Source organism: Coptis chinensis, chromosome 3 (genome assembly GCF_015680905.1).
Source record: "Coptis chinensis isolate HL-2020 chromosome 3, ASM1568090v1, whole genome shotgun sequence".
In the NCBI taxonomy this organism is placed as follows: domain Eukaryota; kingdom Viridiplantae; phylum Streptophyta; class Magnoliopsida; order Ranunculales; family Ranunculaceae; genus Coptis; species Coptis chinensis.
Genome location: NC_141458.1, coordinates 60,096,514 through 60,117,100, shown reverse-complemented (window position 1 = coordinate 60,117,100; position 20,587 = coordinate 60,096,514). Strand labels below are relative to the sequence as shown.

General features: G+C 36.0%; 2 protein-coding genes and 1 long non-coding RNA gene across 7 annotated transcripts; 2 read left to right on the top strand and 1 right to left on the bottom strand.

Annotated features, from left to right (window-relative positions):
• Positions 1-464: 464 nt before the first annotated feature.
• On the bottom strand, positions 465-2,016 carry LOC147510243 (uncharacterized). The gene is made up of 3 exons (XR_015216752.1): positions 1,679-2,016; positions 665-799; positions 465-581 (listed from the first exon to the last, which is right to left on the bottom strand). It is a non-coding gene; the product is annotated as an uncharacterized LOC147510243 (long non-coding RNA).
• Positions 2,017-5,516: 3,500 nt separating this feature from the next.
• Positions 5,517-11,434, top strand: LOC147510242 (polyadenylate-binding protein 2-like). Its single transcript, XM_086599300.1, has 5 exons — positions 5,517-5,830; positions 6,060-6,842; positions 6,936-7,013; positions 7,101-7,191; positions 11,074-11,434. The coding sequence occupies exons 2-4, from the start codon at positions 6,099-6,101 to the stop codon at positions 7,182-7,184; spliced, it is 906 nt and encodes a 301-aa protein (XP_086455426.1). The 5' UTR covers positions 5,517-5,830; positions 6,060-6,098; the 3' UTR covers positions 7,185-7,191; positions 11,074-11,434.
• Positions 11,435-11,991: 557 nt separating this feature from the next.
• LOC147510241 (eukaryotic translation initiation factor 3 subunit B-like) lies at positions 11,992-20,297 on the top strand. 5 transcript variants are annotated; one of them, XR_015218773.1, is made up of 9 exons: positions 11,994-14,648; positions 14,715-14,845; positions 16,316-16,407; positions 16,489-16,611; positions 16,764-16,962; positions 17,332-17,394; positions 18,252-19,083; positions 19,218-19,296; positions 19,909-20,297. XR_015218773.1 is itself a non-coding variant. In XM_086602257.1 (8 exons), exons 1-3 carry the CDS (start codon positions 14,651-14,653, stop codon positions 16,499-16,501), a joined length of 300 nt encoding a protein of 99 aa, XP_086458383.1. In that variant the 5' UTR covers positions 11,992-14,650; the 3' UTR covers positions 16,502-16,611; positions 16,764-16,962; positions 17,332-17,394; positions 18,252-19,083; positions 19,218-19,296; positions 19,909-20,297. The 5 variants fall into 5 exon arrangements, 3 of the variants coding, with proteins under 3 accessions (XP_086458383.1, XP_086458385.1, XP_086458384.1); XR_015218774.1 differs by lacking the exons at positions 11,994-14,648; positions 14,715-14,845 and adding an exon at positions 15,863-16,010 and having other exon boundaries at positions 18,252-18,726; positions 18,814-19,083; XM_086602257.1 differs by having other exon boundaries at positions 11,992-14,845.
• The last annotated feature ends 290 nt before the right edge of the window (positions 20,298-20,587 follow it).

Here is a 20,587-nt window from a genome sequence, read left to right as displayed (position 1 = left end):
ACCATATATTACTTATTACTTAGCCACATCTTTTACTTGCATCCATTAGAGTAATTTAGATTAGGAATTTCTATTACTATCAACTAGTTATTTAGAGTAGGATTGATACCTTGCTAGCCACTATACTAATCAATATATATAATAGGCTAAGTAAGATTTGCAAAAGATACGTAACACAAACAACGACACAAATAAATACGTGTTGCGTGCAAGAGGAACTTAAAGAGAAAGGATAGAGGAGAGGTGGTGAACATGTTCTTACTTAGCAGCTTGGTACAGGTCCACAGCATTGGTGATAATATTCTCACCATCGGTAATTTTTACAAAAGCCAACTCGTATGATTCGGATAATCGCAAAGATAATAAATCACCAAAGAGAAAAATGTAAGCTTGATTCAAATGCTTAAGTTATAATTCTCAAAATTAATGCCCACGTCATTTGGGACCTTGAATTCTGAAAATTCTACTACCTTACAAATAAGTTCCCCGTGGAAACCACCAGCCACCATTAGATTATCCTTAACAGCCATGGTGCTAATTTGTACTCTTGAAAGTGATTGTGTGAAGGATCCAGCACGTTTCTGTTGAAGTAACATTAACCAAATCACTTTATGGATCTGTCTCAATAGAAATGAAGATTCCAGTGTAAAATGATCCTACACACCATGGCGGGCACAATCGGTTTGGCTGCATTGAGTACTTCTTTACCACTTCAGAGCAGAGATGACCAATGCATGACAGAGTAGTTCTCTATCAGGTATGCATCATGTTTTGATGTTGCCCATAATAGATTCCTCAGCTACACAAGAACAAGGATCATTGACAGACATATCATGTACATTTCATTACATAAATTAACTGGTAGGAAAAACCCATATATAACATAGTAGACCAAGACTCTAATTGTTCCCTCGCCAAGTAAGTATTATGATCCAACTAGATATTAAAAGTTCCGTAGACCAATATATAGCTTAGGTAAATGCAACTAATGCGGTTATATGAGAAATTTAAATCAATTATGTGCGTCTTCATAGTAGTCTACAACCTGCTGCGACCAATTTTTATGACTCGTTTTAAAATACTAAACGTTAAAGACATTATATACACACAAAAATCTAAATAAGTTATATACGCTTGTTTTGCCAACCGCTCAATATGTAATCACCATCCAAACCATACACTATTAGAGTACCCGAGAAGTTCTATCTTTTTCGTCATCCACTATCACTAAGTTCTAACAATAAGAGCTCATGTAGCGGTCAAAGAAATATTCGAGGTTCACAAATCTAAATTTAGAAGAAGAAAAAAAGGTACCAAAGAACTCATATCATCATCACAGATCTAATGTTTTATGCAAGACAAATGAACAACTTATTGAATATCGAAATATTGAGTCGGCAGGAGAGCAGTAAACAAAAAAACGCTTTAGTCAAGTCATAACACTACATCCGAGAAAATGAACATTCTTCAAAATGTACTCCATAATAGAGCATATTTCATTTAATAGAGAAGGGGACTCCTATTTTCTCTATGAACCAGATAACTGAGACAATGGCTCATCACATAACCGGTGATGAACAACGTTGTCAGCTTCTTCATGACCCCGAAAATACCAACAAAACTTGGGGACATGAACTTTTACAGAGGCCACTAAATTCTAAATATTTTCCTATCATACCATATGGATAGGTCGCCTTTTCCTCCAGCTACTTAAGAAGAACTTCCATCCTGCTTTTAATGCTGAAAGAAAGATAAATATCGTTCTTCCTAATCGATACACAGGAGGGGTTAAAGACACATAACGAGATATATTTATACAAGTCATCCAAATCTACAAATAACGAGCAGCTATTCGAAGTCTCTAACAAGAAGGTACCACACTCCTTAGCTGTGACCACAGAAAGATTATGACAAGTAATATTATTGAATAACACCGAAACTGCAGCTTGATAACCGTAATGTTCATTCTTCACAACATGAACTGGTCCTAAATCCTAAAGACAAAATGGTTGTAAGAAACAGTTTTTGAGGTTACTTCTCTACATGACTTTCTTTTTGTTTCTCTTCAATCTCTCCACCATTCTTCACATGCGAATTTGCAACCTCGTTTTTAATCGGAATTTTAAGATGAGAAATAGAGAAAAGAGAAACCTCATGAGAGGGAGAGAGTACAGAGGGGGAGGCAGGTCACTCTATGTTTGGCGAGAGAATAGGAGAGGGAGCGAGCGAGAGAGTTTTGAGGATCCTGCTTCAAAACCCTTCGCGAGATTATATTTTGAAATTTCGGTTTTTAAGTAAAGTCCATTAAATGGACGTCCGCCTAAGAGCGGATGTATATATATATATATATATATACGGGCCGGCTAGGTCGACATACTATTCTAACATACTATCTTGACATACCCAAATTTACCCTCGATCAAACAAAATCTAATGGCGGATCTACTTCTAGAAAACCAAGCAAATAAAAAAGCGAATGGGCCACAAATAACAACGGGGCTTAAAATGTCATTTTAAATTTTTTTGCCAAAAGTTACACTTTTTTTTCTTTCATTCATCGCTAAATAGAAACCCCATTTTCTCGATCGGGCAAAAATACTAAAAAAAAATACTACTGGGAAAGGCTCTCATAAAAGAAATAAGAGTCGAGAAATGGGAAAGGGCTATTGATAATCCCTCGACCTATGCCTCATGTGCACCAGGTCCCATTTCATAATGTAAATGAAAAAGAATCCGAACACACAACCATATTTGGATCATTTTAGTACAGATTGTGGAAGCCATGCCGAAGACTCCATAAGATTTTTTATTGCACTTTATGGTATTGTCATGGGTTGAATCCATTCCGGAAGCTTGTCTTGAAGCTTTCTGGTTTGTGTTAGGGCATGAGAGTTTGTTTCCTCTCATAGTATGCAAGCTTATTGAAGGTTCCCTGCTGATTAAAACTGTTTCATATCCAATGTTGTTCATGATATGGTTTCCTTTGTATCTCGACAACAAGATTAATGATGCAAAGGAAACCTTTGTTCAGGAAAAAATAACAATTAACATTCAAATTTCCACAGAAAATCTAATTCCTAAAACCAGCTATTTGTTCAAGAAAAATCAGTTTCAAATCTGACTAGAACACTAACCGCAAGGTGGTGCATTGGATAGTAATCCTCAAAATTCATTGACTTGAGAGACGAACTTTGCCCTCACTGAATTTTCCAACACGTAATGCTATTTCACCATCTTCGCTCTTTACTTGCAAGTTACAAGAAGTATACCGATATACACATGCATGCACCGGCGCGACCGCGCAGCAACCAAGGCCCGTAGGACTGGTAGATAAAAAAAGGGAAATTCATCAATTGTCGGTTTGAATCCACTTGGCTCCAAAGTGTCTCCGGCATAAGTCTTTTTCTTCTTCTTTTCTTCGAAACATATTCAGCCACCTCTACCATCTCCTCCTCTTCGTGAATCTCATCCATCATCTCTTTCACAACCTCGTGCTCCTCAATAACTTCTCGTTCAAGAAGTTTAGCAACAAAATTCTCCCTCACACGCTTTTCATTTGCCGCCATCTCTCGGGGCCGATATTTTGGTGCGTGTAGGATAAAGGGTAATGTAATATCATCAAAGCTTAAATTCTATTGGCTGATTTCCTCGGATATATTCACTAGAGGAACAATGAAAATGATCCCAAGCTCATAATTACGGATGTGGAGTCTCGCACCAAGAGAACAATTTGTTTTACTAAACTCAAAATTTTAGACCGATTGATGTTGTTGGGCGTCCCGTGCAAATGACTAAAATTATGTGATCCACAATATACCCATCCAAAAGATGAAGAATTTGTGTTGGAATAGAAGCGTCTTCTTGCCACCAAGTCCAAATGAAGAAGAAGAAAGTTTTCCCTTTTGCAAAACAAAAAATGTCATTTTTGCTCTTATTTTTTTTTTTTAAATTATTTGTTTGGTTTTCTAGAAGTAGATCCGGCCATTAGATTTTGTTTAATCGGGGTCGGGCTGGGTATGTCAAGATAGTATGTTAGAATAGTATGTCTCGATCTAGCCGTCCCGATATATATATATATATATAATGCCCAGATCTTGAGCTAATTTAACAAAGAAATCGGGAGGGTAACTTAGTCATTTGACTTTCTATTCACAAAAAAGAAACGAAAAAAAACACCCGACCCTCTTCTCTTTCTCCTAGGGGTGCAAGTGGATATCCAAATATTCGAATCCGATTCGAATTTGTATTCAAAAAATCAGATATTATCCGAAATTTTCGGATATCGGATTCAGATAAATTTTTATGTCCAAACTGGTTTCGGATACGGATTCGGATGCTACCATATCCGATCCGACTTAAAAAATTAATAATTATTATATATAATTTATTTATTTATTTATTACTGTATAAAATATTATATAAAATAATAAACTAATAATATAAAACTATAATAACAAAATAATAATAATAAATGACAAATATATATACTTATAATAGTTTTTATAGTGGTAAAATAAATTATTCAAAGCAAATAAAATTTTAATTAATATTAATTTTCGGATTAGATATTATCCGATATCTTATTCGAATATCCAAAATCGGATTCAGATAAATTTTTTAATATCCGTCGTATTTGAATTCGGATTCGAATATCGGTATAAATTTTCGGATTAAGATTCGGATACAGACATATCCGAATCCAAACCTATCCGTTTGCACCCCTACTTTCTCCTCACTCTCTCTCCTCCTCACTATTGAGAAACCAGGCTACAGCTCTCTCACTCTCTCACCACCGAATCACCGCTTTTTTCAAAGAAAAATCTCGGTCCAATTCGTTTCTGTCCCTCTCAAACTCCTCAACAGTCCAATTTGCGCCATCAATTTTTATGTCCCTCTCCCTTCAAAAACCAATAACAATACTATATGACAGGCCAACAAATGCAATTCGAAGTTCGTTTCAATCAAATTCAAAAGGCTTTTTTTGTTTCAGGTTCGACTTCAATTTCGGGATTTCGTTTAATTTCAATTAATTGTATTGTACCATTAATTTGTTTTATTATTATTTTTTTCATATTGTTTTTCACAAATGCATTAACCATTTTTATTTATTTATTTACAGGTTAGATGAATTCAAAGATGAAATGTCAATGGTGTGGTAGATTGTTAATTACCAGAACGTTGGAAAGCGAAAATAATCTGGAACGCCATTTTGAATTTCAACTCAAGCTTAAATTCATCATTGGATAGCTAGCGATTTTGAATTCAAATTTTTTATTGTTTTAATGTTGAAGTATGTGTTCTTGGTTTGTATTTTATTAGCTGTTTTGTGTAGCTTCAAGTACGTTGAAAGCTTTGTAAACTTAAGCTCTGTTATCAGTAATCTAAGACCATTAATACTGAGTAGTGGGAAATGCTCCCAATGACCCACGTCAGCCCCTTTTTTTTCTCTGAGACTGACACATCAGATTTTTCTTAAAAAAAAAGTAAATCTACGCATTTTTTTGCAGATTTCAATTGTTAGTAACCCAAACAAAGATAAAAAAACAAAACTCTTCACCATACAGAAAGAAAAAAAAAAAAACAAAACAAAACCTACCACTTCTTATTCACCGCCATTACCATGAAATATGAAGCAAGAGCTCATTAATGGAACCATTTTCTTCTAAAGCAGAACTCTCTCAGCATCAATTTCCTTCAAATTTTTGTTTAATAAAAATTCTCTCTGTTTTGTTTCATTATAGGAGTTATAAGAATGGATTCGTGTGGCATGATTTATCAGAAAACGCTTACATCTACCCAGTTCATGGACAAGAATATGTCACTTTTGAAGGTTTGAGCAGTCTGTTTGCCAAATTGAGTTTCTGCCATATGCGGTTATTTTAATTATTGTTTGATTGTTGGACTAACATTTTGTTCCTTACCCGACCTTGCTATCTAATATTCGCTCTGTTTTTTATAAGACGACATGTTCTTTTGATAGATCAATCAATATATGAAGGTCTCATACTAGAAGTTATGTTGGTCTTTTCCAGTCTGATCATTTGAATTGTACATTGCAGCTAAATCTGCGATGGAGATATTGAACTTCACACCTCTCAATGGGAAGCCCATCAGGATTATGTTGTCACATCGAGACCTTAGCATCCGCAAAAGTGGACATGCATGCTAATGTCTTTATCAAGAATTTGGACCCAGAAATAGATAACAAGAACTTGCATGATTCTTTTTCTACATTTGGCAAGGTTCTTTCATGCAAGGTGGCCACTGATTTGAATGGGCACTCTAAAGGTTATGGATATGTGCAGTTTGAGCAGGAGGAAGCTGCACAAAATGCTATTAAAGGTCTGGATGGAATGTTGATGAATGATATAGAGATCTCTGTTGGTATTTTCGTCCGTAAACAAGAGAGACATCGAGCAGACGGATCCGAAAAAGATACCAATCTATATGTAAAGAATTTTTCTGAAATACTTACTGATGAGGACCTTAAGAAAAATTTTAGTGCTTATGGTACCATTACTCATGCCTCTGTTATGAAGGATGCGAACAGTGGAAAATCTAAAGGTTTTGGTTTTGTTAAGTTTGAGAAGTCAGCTGATGCTGCTTCTGCAATTGAGAAAATGAACGGATACAGTCATAATGATAAGGTCTGGTACGTTGGGCTGGCTAAGAGCAAGACTGAAAGAAAGGCTGAGTTGAAGTCCAAATTTGAACAAGAAAGCAATGGTAAAGTCGATAAACTACAGGGTGCTAATTTATATTTGAAAAATCTTGATGATGACTTTAGTGATGAGAAACTGAAGGAGTTGTTTTCTCAATTTGGGACGATAACATCCCACACGGTATGACCTAGCATTATGGAAAATTTATTTCATGTTATTTTATTCGTTTTTCTTATGATGTATGTAACCACATCCTTCTTTGGTTTTCTGCAGATCAAGCGCGATATGCAAGGGCAAAGCATGGGCTATGGTTTTGTTGCATTTTCTACTCCTAAGGATGCTGCTAAAGCAGTATGTTGTCTTTGATCCCACCATATTTACACACACATACATACATAATACATTATGAGCTCTTAAAAGTATGCATTTTCTTATTAGGTGAACGAAATGAATGGAAAGATGATTGGACGAAAACCTTCTGTACGTTGCTGTGGCCCAGCGCAAAGAAGAGAGGAAGGCTAGGCTACAGGTATGTAGGGAACCCAAGATTTATGTAGCATGTTTAACATATTATAACCTGCTTTCATAGTTGTTTATTCTTTATTAGGATTTTGAAAATTGTCACAATATGACCATTATAACTATATTCAAGAGATACACTACAATTCGATCACTTAGTGTCCTATTTTTTCTTGCAATAAGTTTAGTATGAGAAATTTCCAGTTTAGGCGTTGGACTGATCTGCAAAACAAGGAACAACTTGAATAATAGTACACTATTGTATCTGAAGATTTTACCTGAGCCTTTCTCTGCCCTACTAGATGATTGTGATTGCAGTTAAATCTAATTTTGTATGTATGCTTTATTAAACAGATAGTCATTATTCTTCCACAAATGAAGATGTTAAGTGCTTCGTGGAAAATTGTCACACCCCGAATTTCGACAGAATTCGGAAAAACATTATTTGTTCCCGACTCTTCGATCTCCGAGGTGTGACGCACTCTCAACTCCCAAAAACCCATAAACAGTTTAAATATGCGGATAATAAAAACCAATAAAAATTTTAACTTAAACAAAAGTCTTCTTCATGACAAAGATTCACAAATAAAATTAGGTTACAACTCTCATTTCAATAACTCCTTAATAAAATTTACAAATGAAATACAAAAATTGTTAGTCTGAAATTCTATATCACCTCAAGGGAAAAAAAACAAATCCTCGAGATGCAACGCTTAACGCAAAACCACAATCGAAGAACCACTCTTCTTCAACACTAAACCTCATCAAAACTTATCAACTATGTTCATTGAATGAACACACCCGATAAGCAAACATGCAAATCGGGTCAGCATTATAAAAATGCTGGTGTGAGTAGCTCTAAAAACAACATCTACTTATACAAATATATACATAATCCATACGGCAGTTAGTTCCTCCACCGAGGCGCCTTAACTTTCAACGACTAATATGACATACTCAAGTACAATAATTAAGGCAGGTAGTTCCTCCACTGAGGCGCCTTAACTTCCCACTAACCACACAACAAACTATACGCATCATAAATAAGGCATGTAGTTCCTCCATCGAGGCGCCTTAGGTTCTAACTAAACAAATAACCAACCAAGCATATTACCATAATTAGATTATTTCAGGCTTTCTTTGCGTGTCCCTAAAATTCACGTCAGATCTATGTCTTACCTAGTTTCCCGACTACCACAATCGCTACCCAACGCCCGACATGTACATCCATATGCCTCCCCTTACATAATGAACCACTCAGTGCGTAACCACCACCGAAATGGATGCCGCGACACCGTAAATCCTCACACGGAAGCAATTATGTAAGTAATGCCACTATTCGGCATAAAATATCGCGGCGTCATCGTTCTATTTTGCTTAACGGAATAATCAAGCCACTATTTGGCTTACGCCGTAGGGCCATTCAAATTTAACTGAAACGCCGGGAAGGGGCCAATCACATTACTTTACGCCGAAGGCCATTCAGATTAACTCAAACGCCCGAAGGGCCAATCACATGAGTTGTGGTAGTCAGGTTCTAGGATTTTCGTTACGTAATTTATTCCGGTGTCATACATTTATGACTCATAATAATTCCACTATATCACGTGCAGGTCAATTACCTTATTGCACTAAGCCACAATATTTACAAGTATCTCAATATATCTCATAACCGTTTTCATTCTTTCACGTGCCAATATATTATTGCACTTCACCACACTCCCGTGGGCAAATATTCATCAATACTATACTATCTCATAGTAGCATCTCACATATATAATAATGGAGTGTCTATACATTTATTCCTCCCAAACCTATTGTATTATATATATATATATCCCAACATATTATATAATATCACAATATCAACGTCAAATCTTAATTAGATAATGACCAACCAAGTTATACAATTTCCGACAATATTTTATTACTATATTTGTCCATATAATCAAATGTGTGAAAAACTGAAAACTGAAAAAGTCAACATTCCACAGTCAACGGTCAATGGTCAAAGTCAAACTTGCATGGTCAAAGTCAAACTAGCATTTCCATGTTCGAAAGTTTAGAGTCATAGCCATGGTTCATGGCTAAGGTCAATGTGCATGGCTCATAGGCTCATGATTTAAAAACGTTCGGACCCAACTAGCCGAGCCCAAACCTTAGAACCCGAAAGTCTAAAAGTTGAAAGACCCATATAGATCTATTTTAAGTCCTATGGACTGGCCCCAAGCACTATTAGAAACTGGCCCAAAACAGTTAAGTGGTTCGGTCCAAAAATAACTAATGTGGTCCGGTCCAAAACAACTTAAACTAAAAGAGCCCAAACAAAACAAATAAAAGGTTGGCCCAAACAACTAAAACAAACCGGGCCCAAACAACTTAAACATTTCGGCCCAGCTAACAAACCAACTAAGGCCCAACTAATCACAACTAAAACCGGGCCCAAAGAACCAAGCCCAAACTCGAAATGGGTTACTGTTCATCTTCTCCAATTTTCCTCCACCACCGCCACCCCAAATTTCCGCCACCACCATCTCCCCCATTTCATCAAGTCGGTTCCCTCCTCATGAAAACCCTTTAAACTTTAACAAAAGCCAAAACCGAAAATCATACAATCAACACTCTTTCTAAATCTAGATCGAAAATCGTGGACCGCCATTAATGGCTTCTCTAAGCTCTCAAACAGCCCCATCAAATTCCAACATTCACACATACATCAACAACCCATTAAATCAACCAAAAACGGTTCAAACTGCTTTTTTCAAGGAGGTTTGGTCGAATCGCCATTAATGAAGCTTCGAGCTTCAAATGACCTTTTCCAACACCCATGACAAAGACGCCTTCCTTACAACCCATCCCAACAAATCGACCACCAATCTCCAATACTTAACCCCATCATCCACAATAAAAAACGAAAACCAACAATAACAGTTGCATAAACTATTACTAGTGATTTTTAAACTGAGCGATTTTCCTTGGGCCTCCCTCAAAAGCTTCACCAGCGCCCATGACGACCTCCAATCACCACCAATGGCAATCGCACTAACCCCACAACCGATCCCACAAAAACAAAACAACCTAATCAAAGGCGGTCGTTTCATGGGTCATACTCCCATGAACGCTTTGTTCATAACTTCGACAGTTCTATATCAACTCCGAGTTTCACTCGGGTTTTAACAACTCGACAACACGACGTCGAATCAAAACAATATAATGAACAGTATAAAAAAACATAAACATTAAACAGTATACCGATATGCGACAACTATAAATCCGGTGAAATAGCAAAATAGCTACTCACCTGTATGAACAACTCCTACGAATTCCTCCGAGTCCGAGCCGTCGCACTCTACCACTCGAGCAAACGAGCTTCAAGCTCTGCCTCCATTTTTAATATTTTATTATTCTCTTAACCCTATTTTCCAGAACAATGTGTTTATATACTTGGGTCCGAAACCCAAGCCCAACACAGACTCGGGCCCAAAACCAGGCCCACGTATCCCGAATCCAATCCGATGAATTTTGAAAATAATTAATTTAATTAATTAATAAATAGATAAAAATGTATTTTAAAAAAATACGGGCGTTACAAAAATGGTGGTATATCTTATATGTACGTAGTGAATCCTTCCCATTTTCTATGAATTTTTTATGCCATTCAAAATATTGCTTATGCTTCAAGTTTGGGTAGAGAAACCTAAATGTTTACTTGGTCATAATTGCGCAGCATGGTCTTTGTCGAACCATAAGGTTACAAGTTAAACCCCAGACAAACTTTAGATTTTATAGCAAGAACAAAAAGGAAAATAAATGGCCCATAAATAAAAGTAACTTATAGTAGTTGTATGATCATCTGTTGATCTTATTTTGAAAGCCTTTTTCTTGATGTTAGGCTCTTGCAAAGAAGGCTCAAAGGAAATGAAACAAGTTATGATTGAAAATCACTGTTGGATTTATATACAAAAGGGACCCCTTCCTCAATGTCAACCCGTTGAGGCCGGCCCTTGAGACGTAGTGTCTTATTCAAGCACATAGAGGCGACAATTTTAGGTGATACTGTCGATTGGTGTTATGTTGACAGTGGGGAATGCTGGTCTTGGTCTAGCATTCCGAACCGGTTGCCAAAGGGTGTGGGTATGAAAACAAAATTTAAACTTTGTGTATTTTTTTTTTTCTACCATACGCGGCATTGTTTTTACCAACTCTTATATGTTATCACTTGAGTTAATATCTTGGCAAGAGGCCGACAAAAATGATGTAAAATTTGTTCAAGAGATGAGTCTCAAATGCAACATAATTGTGCTCAGATCCCGAAGTTTCTATTGATACCAATTGCATACACAATCAACCACACTTATTCTCGTGAGCGTGGCGTCGAATCCAATCCCTTGATCCTCCGAATATGGTTCTCAATGCTCATAAGGCGAGAAGGCATCACCACCGTGCTTTTTTCACAAGGATCCGATTGTATTCTCGCCTAGATGTATGCAACAAAGTTACGCCCGTATAAGTGCCTCAAAATTCAAAGCAACATGATTTAGTACATGAAGTGTGAAAAAGACTGAATAAAGAGACAAAGGTGTCATGTTGGGTGCTCAAAATCCAAGCAAAAAATACGAATCTGCATTTAATTCGGGAATTAAGCTAGACTCAAGTCTCAACCAATATCACATAACTATTACATTAATGGGCATATGCCACAAGCCATCGCCCGATCACGTTTACCGCTTACTTACAAAACACTTCTAAATCAAGTAATGGCTCAAATTCTACAATACAAATATGAACTTGCGCAAAGATGGTCTTTGTCGAACCATAAGGTTACAAGTTAAACCCCGCATAAACTTTAGATTTTATAATGTCTGGTACAAGGAACTTCTTCAATTATCTTTAATGTAATCATTCATACAAATCTCTTCTTGCTCTTGCTCTGACAATTGTGATATTTTGTCACTATCTACAACAAAGAACTTGCCAGACATAAAGAACTTCAGTGGCTCTAACTTTACTTACTCTGTATATGTAAATGATATTAGTCTTTTCTTAGGCGTTCTTTTGTGCCTTCTGTCTCTGCACTCTGTCTCAATAGCTTTGTACATGATTTTTTTTTAGCTTTACTGTTTAATCTATAATGAACACAGACGAGCCTGTAATATACACCAACTATTGTACAGCTATACATCAACTATTTACTAAGATTTCCACATGCTTTCACGTGCAAAGGAGTGAACAACACTCACCCCACTCTATATTTAACTCTCATGGTTTATATATCTGTATTTCGTTGCATTGAATTAAAATCTTAAAATGCATTTATCTATGACCCGAATGATTTCAAATGCTATTTTTCATTACTTGAAACTAATTATACACACTGATGTCGAAAATCATGTGAAATGATCGTTTTTTATTGTTGGTCAGTGGTCATGGCATTTGTAAACCCTTTGTTGTCTCCATTAAAACCTTAATCGCTCTCACTCTCCGATATTCAATTTATCAGCTAATCTATTGAAAGCTAAGGATTCATTTACATTGGCTTATGAGGAGGAAGGTAAGTCAATACTCTGCCAATGGTAGGTAATTCAACTAATGGAAGGTAACGGTAGGTAATGTTGTATTGTAGTTGTTAATAGTTTGATAAAAGTAAAAATAGTTAATCGTGAACTATCAATGTAGCAGGTCCGGCCGCAGGCGGACTAATTGGCTAGTGTAAAAAGTAATTCAATGCTATGCTATTTTTTATATGGGTGCGCTTCTTGTATGTTGTCAATGCAGTAACTTGGAGTTGATTAGTGTCATATTTTTTCTATCCTAAATTGTTTGGCATGGCAACAACTCTATGACCCAAAGTCCTAAAGTCCTCTCATAATTTTTTCGGCAGCAAGCTTATAAATTCAACCTGCAATCTTCAACCAATAATCGACCTGTGAATTCAACTTGTAATCTAAAACTTGGTTGACATAAAAATAGACATAAAGCGTACACAAAAAGTCCTGTCATAAACCATGAGTGACAACAAATCTATGCTGAATTGGGGTATGTTTTCTGTTTCCAAACCAAGTTTGTTTTAGGTATAAAACCAAAAACAATGTAGTAATGTATGCCCAAAAATTTAAGCATACGAATTGGGCTAAGATTTTTCTTTGAAAAGAGTGGTGATTCGGTGGTGAGGGAGTGTGAGAGAGGAGAGAGTTGTAGCCTGGTTAAGTTTCTCAATGGTGAGGAGAAGAGAGAGTGAGGAGAAAGAGAAGAGAGTCGGTTTTTTTTTTTTTTTTTGAATAGAAAGTCAAATGACTAAGTTACCCTCTCAGATTTCTTTGTTAAATTAACTCAAGATCCCGGCTATAATCTAGTGAATGTAGTGAGCTGTCAAGGTAGCCAGCTCCTATCAAAGGCCATGAATACTGAGTAGTTGAGAATGCTCCCAGTGACCCACATCAGCCCCCCTTTTTTCTCTAAGACTGACACATCAGATTTTATAATAATTCGGCATAAAAAATGAATTCTACACCTTTTTTTTGCCGATTTCAATTGTTCGTAACCCAAAATATATAAAAAAAACAAAACCCCTCTTTCCATACTCTCTCTTCAATTGTACAAAACACCCGAACACAGAAAAAAAAAATCATCTCTTGAAACCCTTTCTCTTATTCTTCTTGCAAAATTAAACTAATAAATTGTTCGATATGCGAAATTAGATAATCCCACTGGAGTTCATGAGAAGAAATTGCTTGAAGAAATGGGGCATTCCAAGGAGAGAAAAAGAAGAGAAACAGGTTTAAAAAAGAGAAACAGGTTCTACTTCCTGTTGTCTCCCCTTACTTTCATCAGTCGCCAACAACAAAGTTGTGTGACCAAGAGGTACAGATAAAAGACAGCAACAAGGACGTGGTGGCTCCGGAGAAATTGAAATCCCCAAAGTGAAAATCAGGAATCAAGGCTTCTTCTTACCTGCGAAAGAATAACTCCAAAGAAAGTTTGTCCTATTCAAATCCCATTCATAATGGAGTTGATGAGAAGGAAATGCATCAAGAAATGGAGCAACCAAAGGAGGAGAAGATTTTGCATTCCAAGAGAAAGAAAAAAGTGAAAGAGGTTCACCTTCGGGTTGTCTCTCCTTACTTCCTTCAATCCACTACGGTTAAAGGCAAGGAGGAAGTAGCCGTGACCCCAAAGCCAAAAAAACCAAAGAAGGCTCCTTCTCTTTACTTGAGCAACTCAGAACAAGGAGAAACTTTAGACGACAACTCTGTGGAAAGCAAGAAGAGAAACACGTGCAGAAAGTGTCCAATAAAATCACCTGTTCTTTCGGTTGCTCAAAAGTGAGATGAGGCTTACAGAAGAAAAGATCCCGATAACACATGGAAACCTCCGCCTTCTAAAATTAGGCTCCTCCAAGAGCAGCATTTTAGTGACCCTTGGAGGGTTTTGATCATATTGCTACTTAACCGCACTATCGGTACACAGGTATGGTGTTAGATGTCAAAATTACAGAAGATGTTGTTCTTCAGAATGATGAAAAGTCTCCTGCAGATAGCTGTCAAGAAAGTGAAGAGAAAGCATCTGCTAGAGAAAAAACATCAACTGTGATTGATAAAGACGATAAGGATGCGGTTATGCGTGAGGATCTTAAGGCCCTCTTTCATAGGTTTGGAACCGTCAAGGTATTATTTTGATCAAATTCTTAATCATTTGGGTTCATTCCATTTTTTGCCTGAAACTTCCAAATATGTATGTGATGTTTTTATATAGTATCGAGTCTATATGTCCCTGCTTCACAAATGTGGATGCGCTCATTGTTTAATTATCTATAACTATTTGGTGTTACACGTTTCGATTAAGATAATGTTAACCCAGCCTTCTGTTTTTCAAATTGCACTTCATATGGATTTAAGTTTTCCAATGTGGGTCAGTACTACCTAATCTTAGAGTGTAGTTGCCTCAACCTGTTTTCATTCATGCCCACCTTTATGTTGTTTGCTCAACACCTCACTAGGACTTCCCATAAATATTACTAAAGTTATGGTCAAACAAATAGAAAAAATAATGACTCCGTCGGATTTAGTTGTTTTATTGGAGCATCACCAGGTTTGCTTATTCACAATCATGCAGTAAGATCAAACGCTGCTTAACTTTGCAAAGAAAGTTTTAGTTTAAGAATATTAGTTGTTTTTTAATTTAGATAATTTAAGATAGTTTTTCAATAGTATTTCTGTGTGACTAGCTCAAGCTTATATCTAGATAGCTATTCACAACTGGTAATCGTGGGTGACAGCAAAAGCACCAACCTTTACACCTAAAGCCATATAATAATCAGATCAAATAAAATCCATATTGTTCTAGATTATGAGAAACAAAGCTACAGGTGTTGCCCCTTTACTTGGATGCAAAAGTACATCTTCTCTTCCTCCATTAATTTTTTATGATTAAGGATATGGTTAGCTGTATTTAAATATTTTTAATCCTACTGATTCACAATGATCACCCTTTGACGTTAGACGCTAGAAAATAGTTTCGGGATCTCATTGAATGTGATCTCTCGAGGGAAAAACATAATTTTCAGTTAGTATTAGCTATACCCCGCCATTTTTTATTGCACTATCATACTGTTATTAGAGTACTACAAATTTTGGATTTACATGAATCACATTTATTTTTGCTTAGATGTATAGAGTGACCATTCTTAGCTTTGTTTGGCAGTTTTAGACTGATAATTTGGTACAGTGGTCCCGTCATGGGACATACTTGGCCACAGTTCTCAGGCAGGGTGCTGTTGTTTGGGGTGGTGCAACTATCTTTAAATGCCTCATGCGTTATCCCCATCCTCAGGTTAGAAAAAATTGTTATCCCCTACCAAATTATCTATCCAAAACTGCCAAACAAAGCTAAGAATGATTACTCGATACATCTAAGCAAAAATAAATGTGATTCAAGTAAATCCAAAATTTGTAGTACTCTAATAACAGTATGATAGTGCAATAAAAAATGGCGGGGTATAGCTAATACTAACTGAAAATTATGTTTTTCCCTCAAGAGATCACATTCAATGAGATCCTGAAACTATTTTCTAGCCACACCTTCTTTAATTCTTTGGTTTTCTTTTGCTCACATCAATTCTGATGGGAATAATACAGGTTAAGCTCATTGATTTCTCTCCTGGAAAGAAATTCTTGGTCACATATAGGCATATAGCAGTCACGAACCAAGCAATTCTTGCGATTCACATGTGAGCATACGCCACTTTCATTCCATCCTATATTGATTGGCATATCAAGTTATTTCTCATTTGATATCTTTCTTGATGTAGAGGTTCGTGTTGAACATTTTTGACGTGAGAACTGGAAAAGTGATGAGGAAGTTTGAAGGAAGTGATGATGATATTGTGATTGGAGGCCAGTCTGGGGTTTCATGGCCTATGGCCTGTTATGCGGTAATTGTGTCTCAAGTGTCATATGTTTTGAAGCTGAATACAAATTCACCCATAGCTTTTATATATTTTATTATAGCTTAAATTGTCCCAAAGGAGTGTCTCAGAATGGTGTCATTGTAATTAGTAATTAGACTATTGTTATTATTTTTCAGATGGCCTGGTGGAAACAACGACAAGTATTTTGCTAGAATGGGGAAAAATGTGATATTTGTGTATGAAACAGAGACTTTCACTCTTATTGACAAGAAATCTTTGAAGGTGCAAAATGTTATAGACTTTAGTTGGTCTCCTACTGATCCAATTATTGCTCTCTTCGTCCCAGAGCTTGGTGGTGGAAACCAACCTGCCAAGGTGAGTGGTAGATTTATTTGTTTATTTATTTTTTAATTTCTGAAGCTAGATTTGCTTTTGAAGTAATAGTATATTAATATCAATAGTTGCTTTATTCAGAGAACACTATAGCGGTTCCTTAAGTCTACCTCTAGCAGCTTTCATAGAATTAGTGGCAATTTTGATTCTACTAATGCATTGGTTCAAGCCACCTCTTAATCCATTTTCTTAAGGCTTTAGTTCTTGGCACATAAGTCATAGCCTTCTTTTAAAGCTTTCCTTTACTAAAAATTGTTAGAATTCAACTAAGAGTGGTTGTTAAATCAATTTTCTTCCATTTTGTGTTTTACTGATTGTGTTTCCCTTATTTCATTTATTGTTTGATGTTAGGATTGCCTACTAAAGTCATCTGTTCTCGGAGATCTTTATTCCAAAAAATATGCCCAATACTTGGTATGCATGTTCCATTCTCTTTTGTAGATAAATATGCTCTTTTTATTCTTATCAAAATCGTTTTAATTCTTCAAGACATTCCCATCGATAGTTGTTTTTAAAGTTTTAGAATTATAGATTTCACCTTATGGGAATGCTTGGTCATTAAATGGTTTTTTGTTATTTCTTTTATTATTGGTATCCTACTATGAAATATTTTGTTTGATGTAGGGCTTTAATTTGGTACCATGGTGCTTCAATAGTACTGTCATTAGATTTAGGTGTGGTTACTGCTAGAGATTAGATGCCGTTTTTAAAGTTAAGCCCCTGTTTTTTTTTTTTTTTTTTCCATTTTTTCTTTTTTAAGTTATTGTTTGATTTTTTTCCCTAGGAATAGAACCGTTGAGCTCAATTTCAATGGGATTCGTCAAAGGGGCCACAATTTAAGTCTTTTATAGGGAGCATAGTTGAGCTCAATTTCAATGGGATTCGTCAAAGGGGCCACAATTTAAGTTTTTTATAGGGAGCATAGTTTAAGCCTTTGGTTTCTCCACTCTTTGGAACCACCTAGCACAAAGTCTTTGAGTAGGTTTGCCATAAGGTATGGCCCTTCACAGCTCATTTAGTAAGCTATTAATAGAATACTTTGCAAGCTAAAAAGTTAAACAAAATAATATTCAATTGCTAGGTTCTCACAAGGCTTAATCATTGATTGATATGGTGGTGTTTAATTGAATATCTTTAGTCTAATTTTTTAAGGTGGTTTCATAGAATATAGTAATGTTTAGTGGTAACTGCTGCAAATTCCAAAATGCCAAAGGAAGAAAAAATTCTTCTGTATCATTTGATCAATCCAAGGCATCTCCTTATCCTTGCAGTTCGAGGAGCTCCTTGCAGTATCTGCCTAAGCCCCTTTTAGAGGATGTTAAAGAATGGGATCAGAAGAAACCAAGTGCCATGTGTGCATGGAACATCCACATACCGTTGTTCTCCGTCTATGTTCCTCCCAGGAGAAGGGCTTCCGTCCATTCATGTGTGACACAACACTCAAACTACGTTGATCAGCTCCACAATTTATTTGTAGAAAACCTTTCAATTGTTCCACTTCAATCAAGAAGAAACTACTCATCGGGAATTGCTCAAGAAACAAGGAGAGAAACCAGAAGGTCGAACCTACTAGATGCAAGGCGTGTAGAAGATGCCTGGAGTGTGCCCATTTCCAGTCCCACATGCGCCATGTGAAAGCTAGGTTCAGTGAAAACTTATCCGCCTCCTCTTAAGAGGCAAGCAGATCAGTGGTTGGGTTGTTATAGAATCCACTCGGAGGTTCATTAATTCCAGAGCTAGAAACTGGTATGTGGACCCTATTTTCCTTCAATGTTATTTGTAGGGTAATTTCTATAACTGAGGTGAATAACATACAGATTGTTGTGCAACAAGGTGTTGTTTGGTACAGGTGTTGATTTGTATAAGTGTTTGGACCATCTTCTTTTGAGGTGTCATTGAGGTGTCAATTATTTTGTTTGGTTATGGTATGAAGTGCTTACTTAATGTATCACTATTTGTGAATACAAACTATTATATTGTTCACTTTCTTTGTGTTAGTGAACAATATTAGCTTCAAACATGGAGGAAAATATGTGCATGCTACCAAATATGAGAACATTGGCTGATGACCGCCGTCTCCGTAGACAAACTCATAATTAAGAGGTTAGGTTCAATTCCTTTCTCTTTCTATGTACAAAATAATTTTTTCCTTTCATTTTACTCTTCAAATAAAATTTCCAGCGACTTCCAGAGGACAAGTGCTTTAGATATGACCCACCTTATATGACTTGATACAGGTAATCGCCGGTTGAAATCGAGACACAGCCAACATACAATTTTAGCTACTGTATAATGGTGTTATACCCAAAAAAAGTTGTAAGATGATCCTTCCTCTCTATGTTGGATTCACTTTGGAATTATATATATATATCAAACACTCTCATATTGGATAATCTAAGTTTCAATGTTAATGGGTACTGCTATTGGGGTCACATATTGATAAACAAAGATTTTTACTTCAAAATTATATAGCTTTAGCTATATGAGAGTGTTTGATACTTGGATGTGTTGGATCAGAATTTGGGGTATACATGAGATGAACTATGAAAGCTAACAGTCCGTAGAGCAGTTTTAGGCGAAGTAATTGGGTAATTGCGGAAAATTTTAAAGTGGGTATTCAGGGCACATACCCAAGTAGATTATAACCACACTAACGTTGTTTGTTCCATTGTTATCTCATTCAATTAAGTTAGTGGGTTACCTGGTTTCCTTTTTATTGTGCCGCTTTGAACTCTAAAGTATTATTATATTAATTTGTGTGTGATAGTTTTTAGAGAAAAATCTCAACATGCTTACTAGACTGTTCCAATTAGTTAGTAATTAAGTTGCAATGTTTATGAGTTATGTACCTAATTACTATTTTAGATTGGATTTCAGTGTTAAAATTGGTACGAATTTCTTCCACTGAGTTGGATTTTATCTTTACAGGTTTAAAGCTTGATCTAAGATGTTGGAATAATGTCAATAAAACAAAGAAGGTTATGCCAAAAAATTTGGAGGAACTGTGTTCATGGGCGTTGAGGAGCTACCATTCCACCACGAATGCAGAGAGGCAATGCCGAATACGCGCCAAGATAGAAAACGGCGACATTAGAGTCTTTATCATGAGAATTACCATATTCAGTTTTTGTTAGTATATATTTTTGTTTTCCTTAAATATAAACTTATCTACATTATTGTTCCCTGAGAGGTTCAAGGTTAAATGCACATTAAATCAGAGGCATATAGTTTGGAGGTAGATATAAAATACCCAACGTTTGGTCAATTTATGCATACCATATACTAATTTTAATTAAATGAATTTGTCAATGAACTTCTTTCTTTTTTTGCTAGATTTCTTAGATTTGAATTAATCAATTTCCAACTAAGAGATTGACAATGTGTTGATGAAAACTATATCATTGAACATGATTACAACGAACTACTGTCTTTAGTTTCCTTGAAAGAAATATTATACTTACTCTTCAAAAGAATTAGTACAAAGGAAACTTAATTTCATATGGCAGCCCCCTATTAATTTTTTATGCTACTGATGCATCAATTATATTTCAGTGGAGAAAGGCCAGTCAATACTTTGCCAATAATGTTGGGTAATGTTATATTGTAG

What these genes read in the sequence shown, in the direction of transcription:
- LOC147510242 (XM_086599300.1), top strand. Translation starts at nt 6,099, where the DNA reads ATGGGAAGCCCATCAGGATTATGTTGTCACATCGAGACCTTAGCATCC. An exon ending in GGACGATAACATCCCACACG is followed by an intron (nt 6,843 to 6,935) that starts GTATGACCTAGC and finishes GGTTTTCTGCAG; the next exon opens with ATCAAGCGCGATATGCAAGG. An exon ending in CTAAGGATGCTGCTAAAGCA is followed by an intron (nt 7,014 to 7,100) that starts GTATGTTGTCTT and finishes TTTTCTTATTAG; the next exon opens with GTGAACGAAATGAATGGAAA.
- LOC147510241 (XM_086602257.1), top strand. Translation starts at nt 14,651, where the DNA reads ATGGTGTTAGATGTCAAAATTACAGAAGATGTTGTTCTTCAGAATGAT. An exon ending in ATAGGTTTGGAACCGTCAAG is followed by an intron (nt 14,846 to 16,315) that starts GTATTATTTTGA and finishes GGAATAATACAG; the next exon opens with GTTAAGCTCATTGATTTCTC.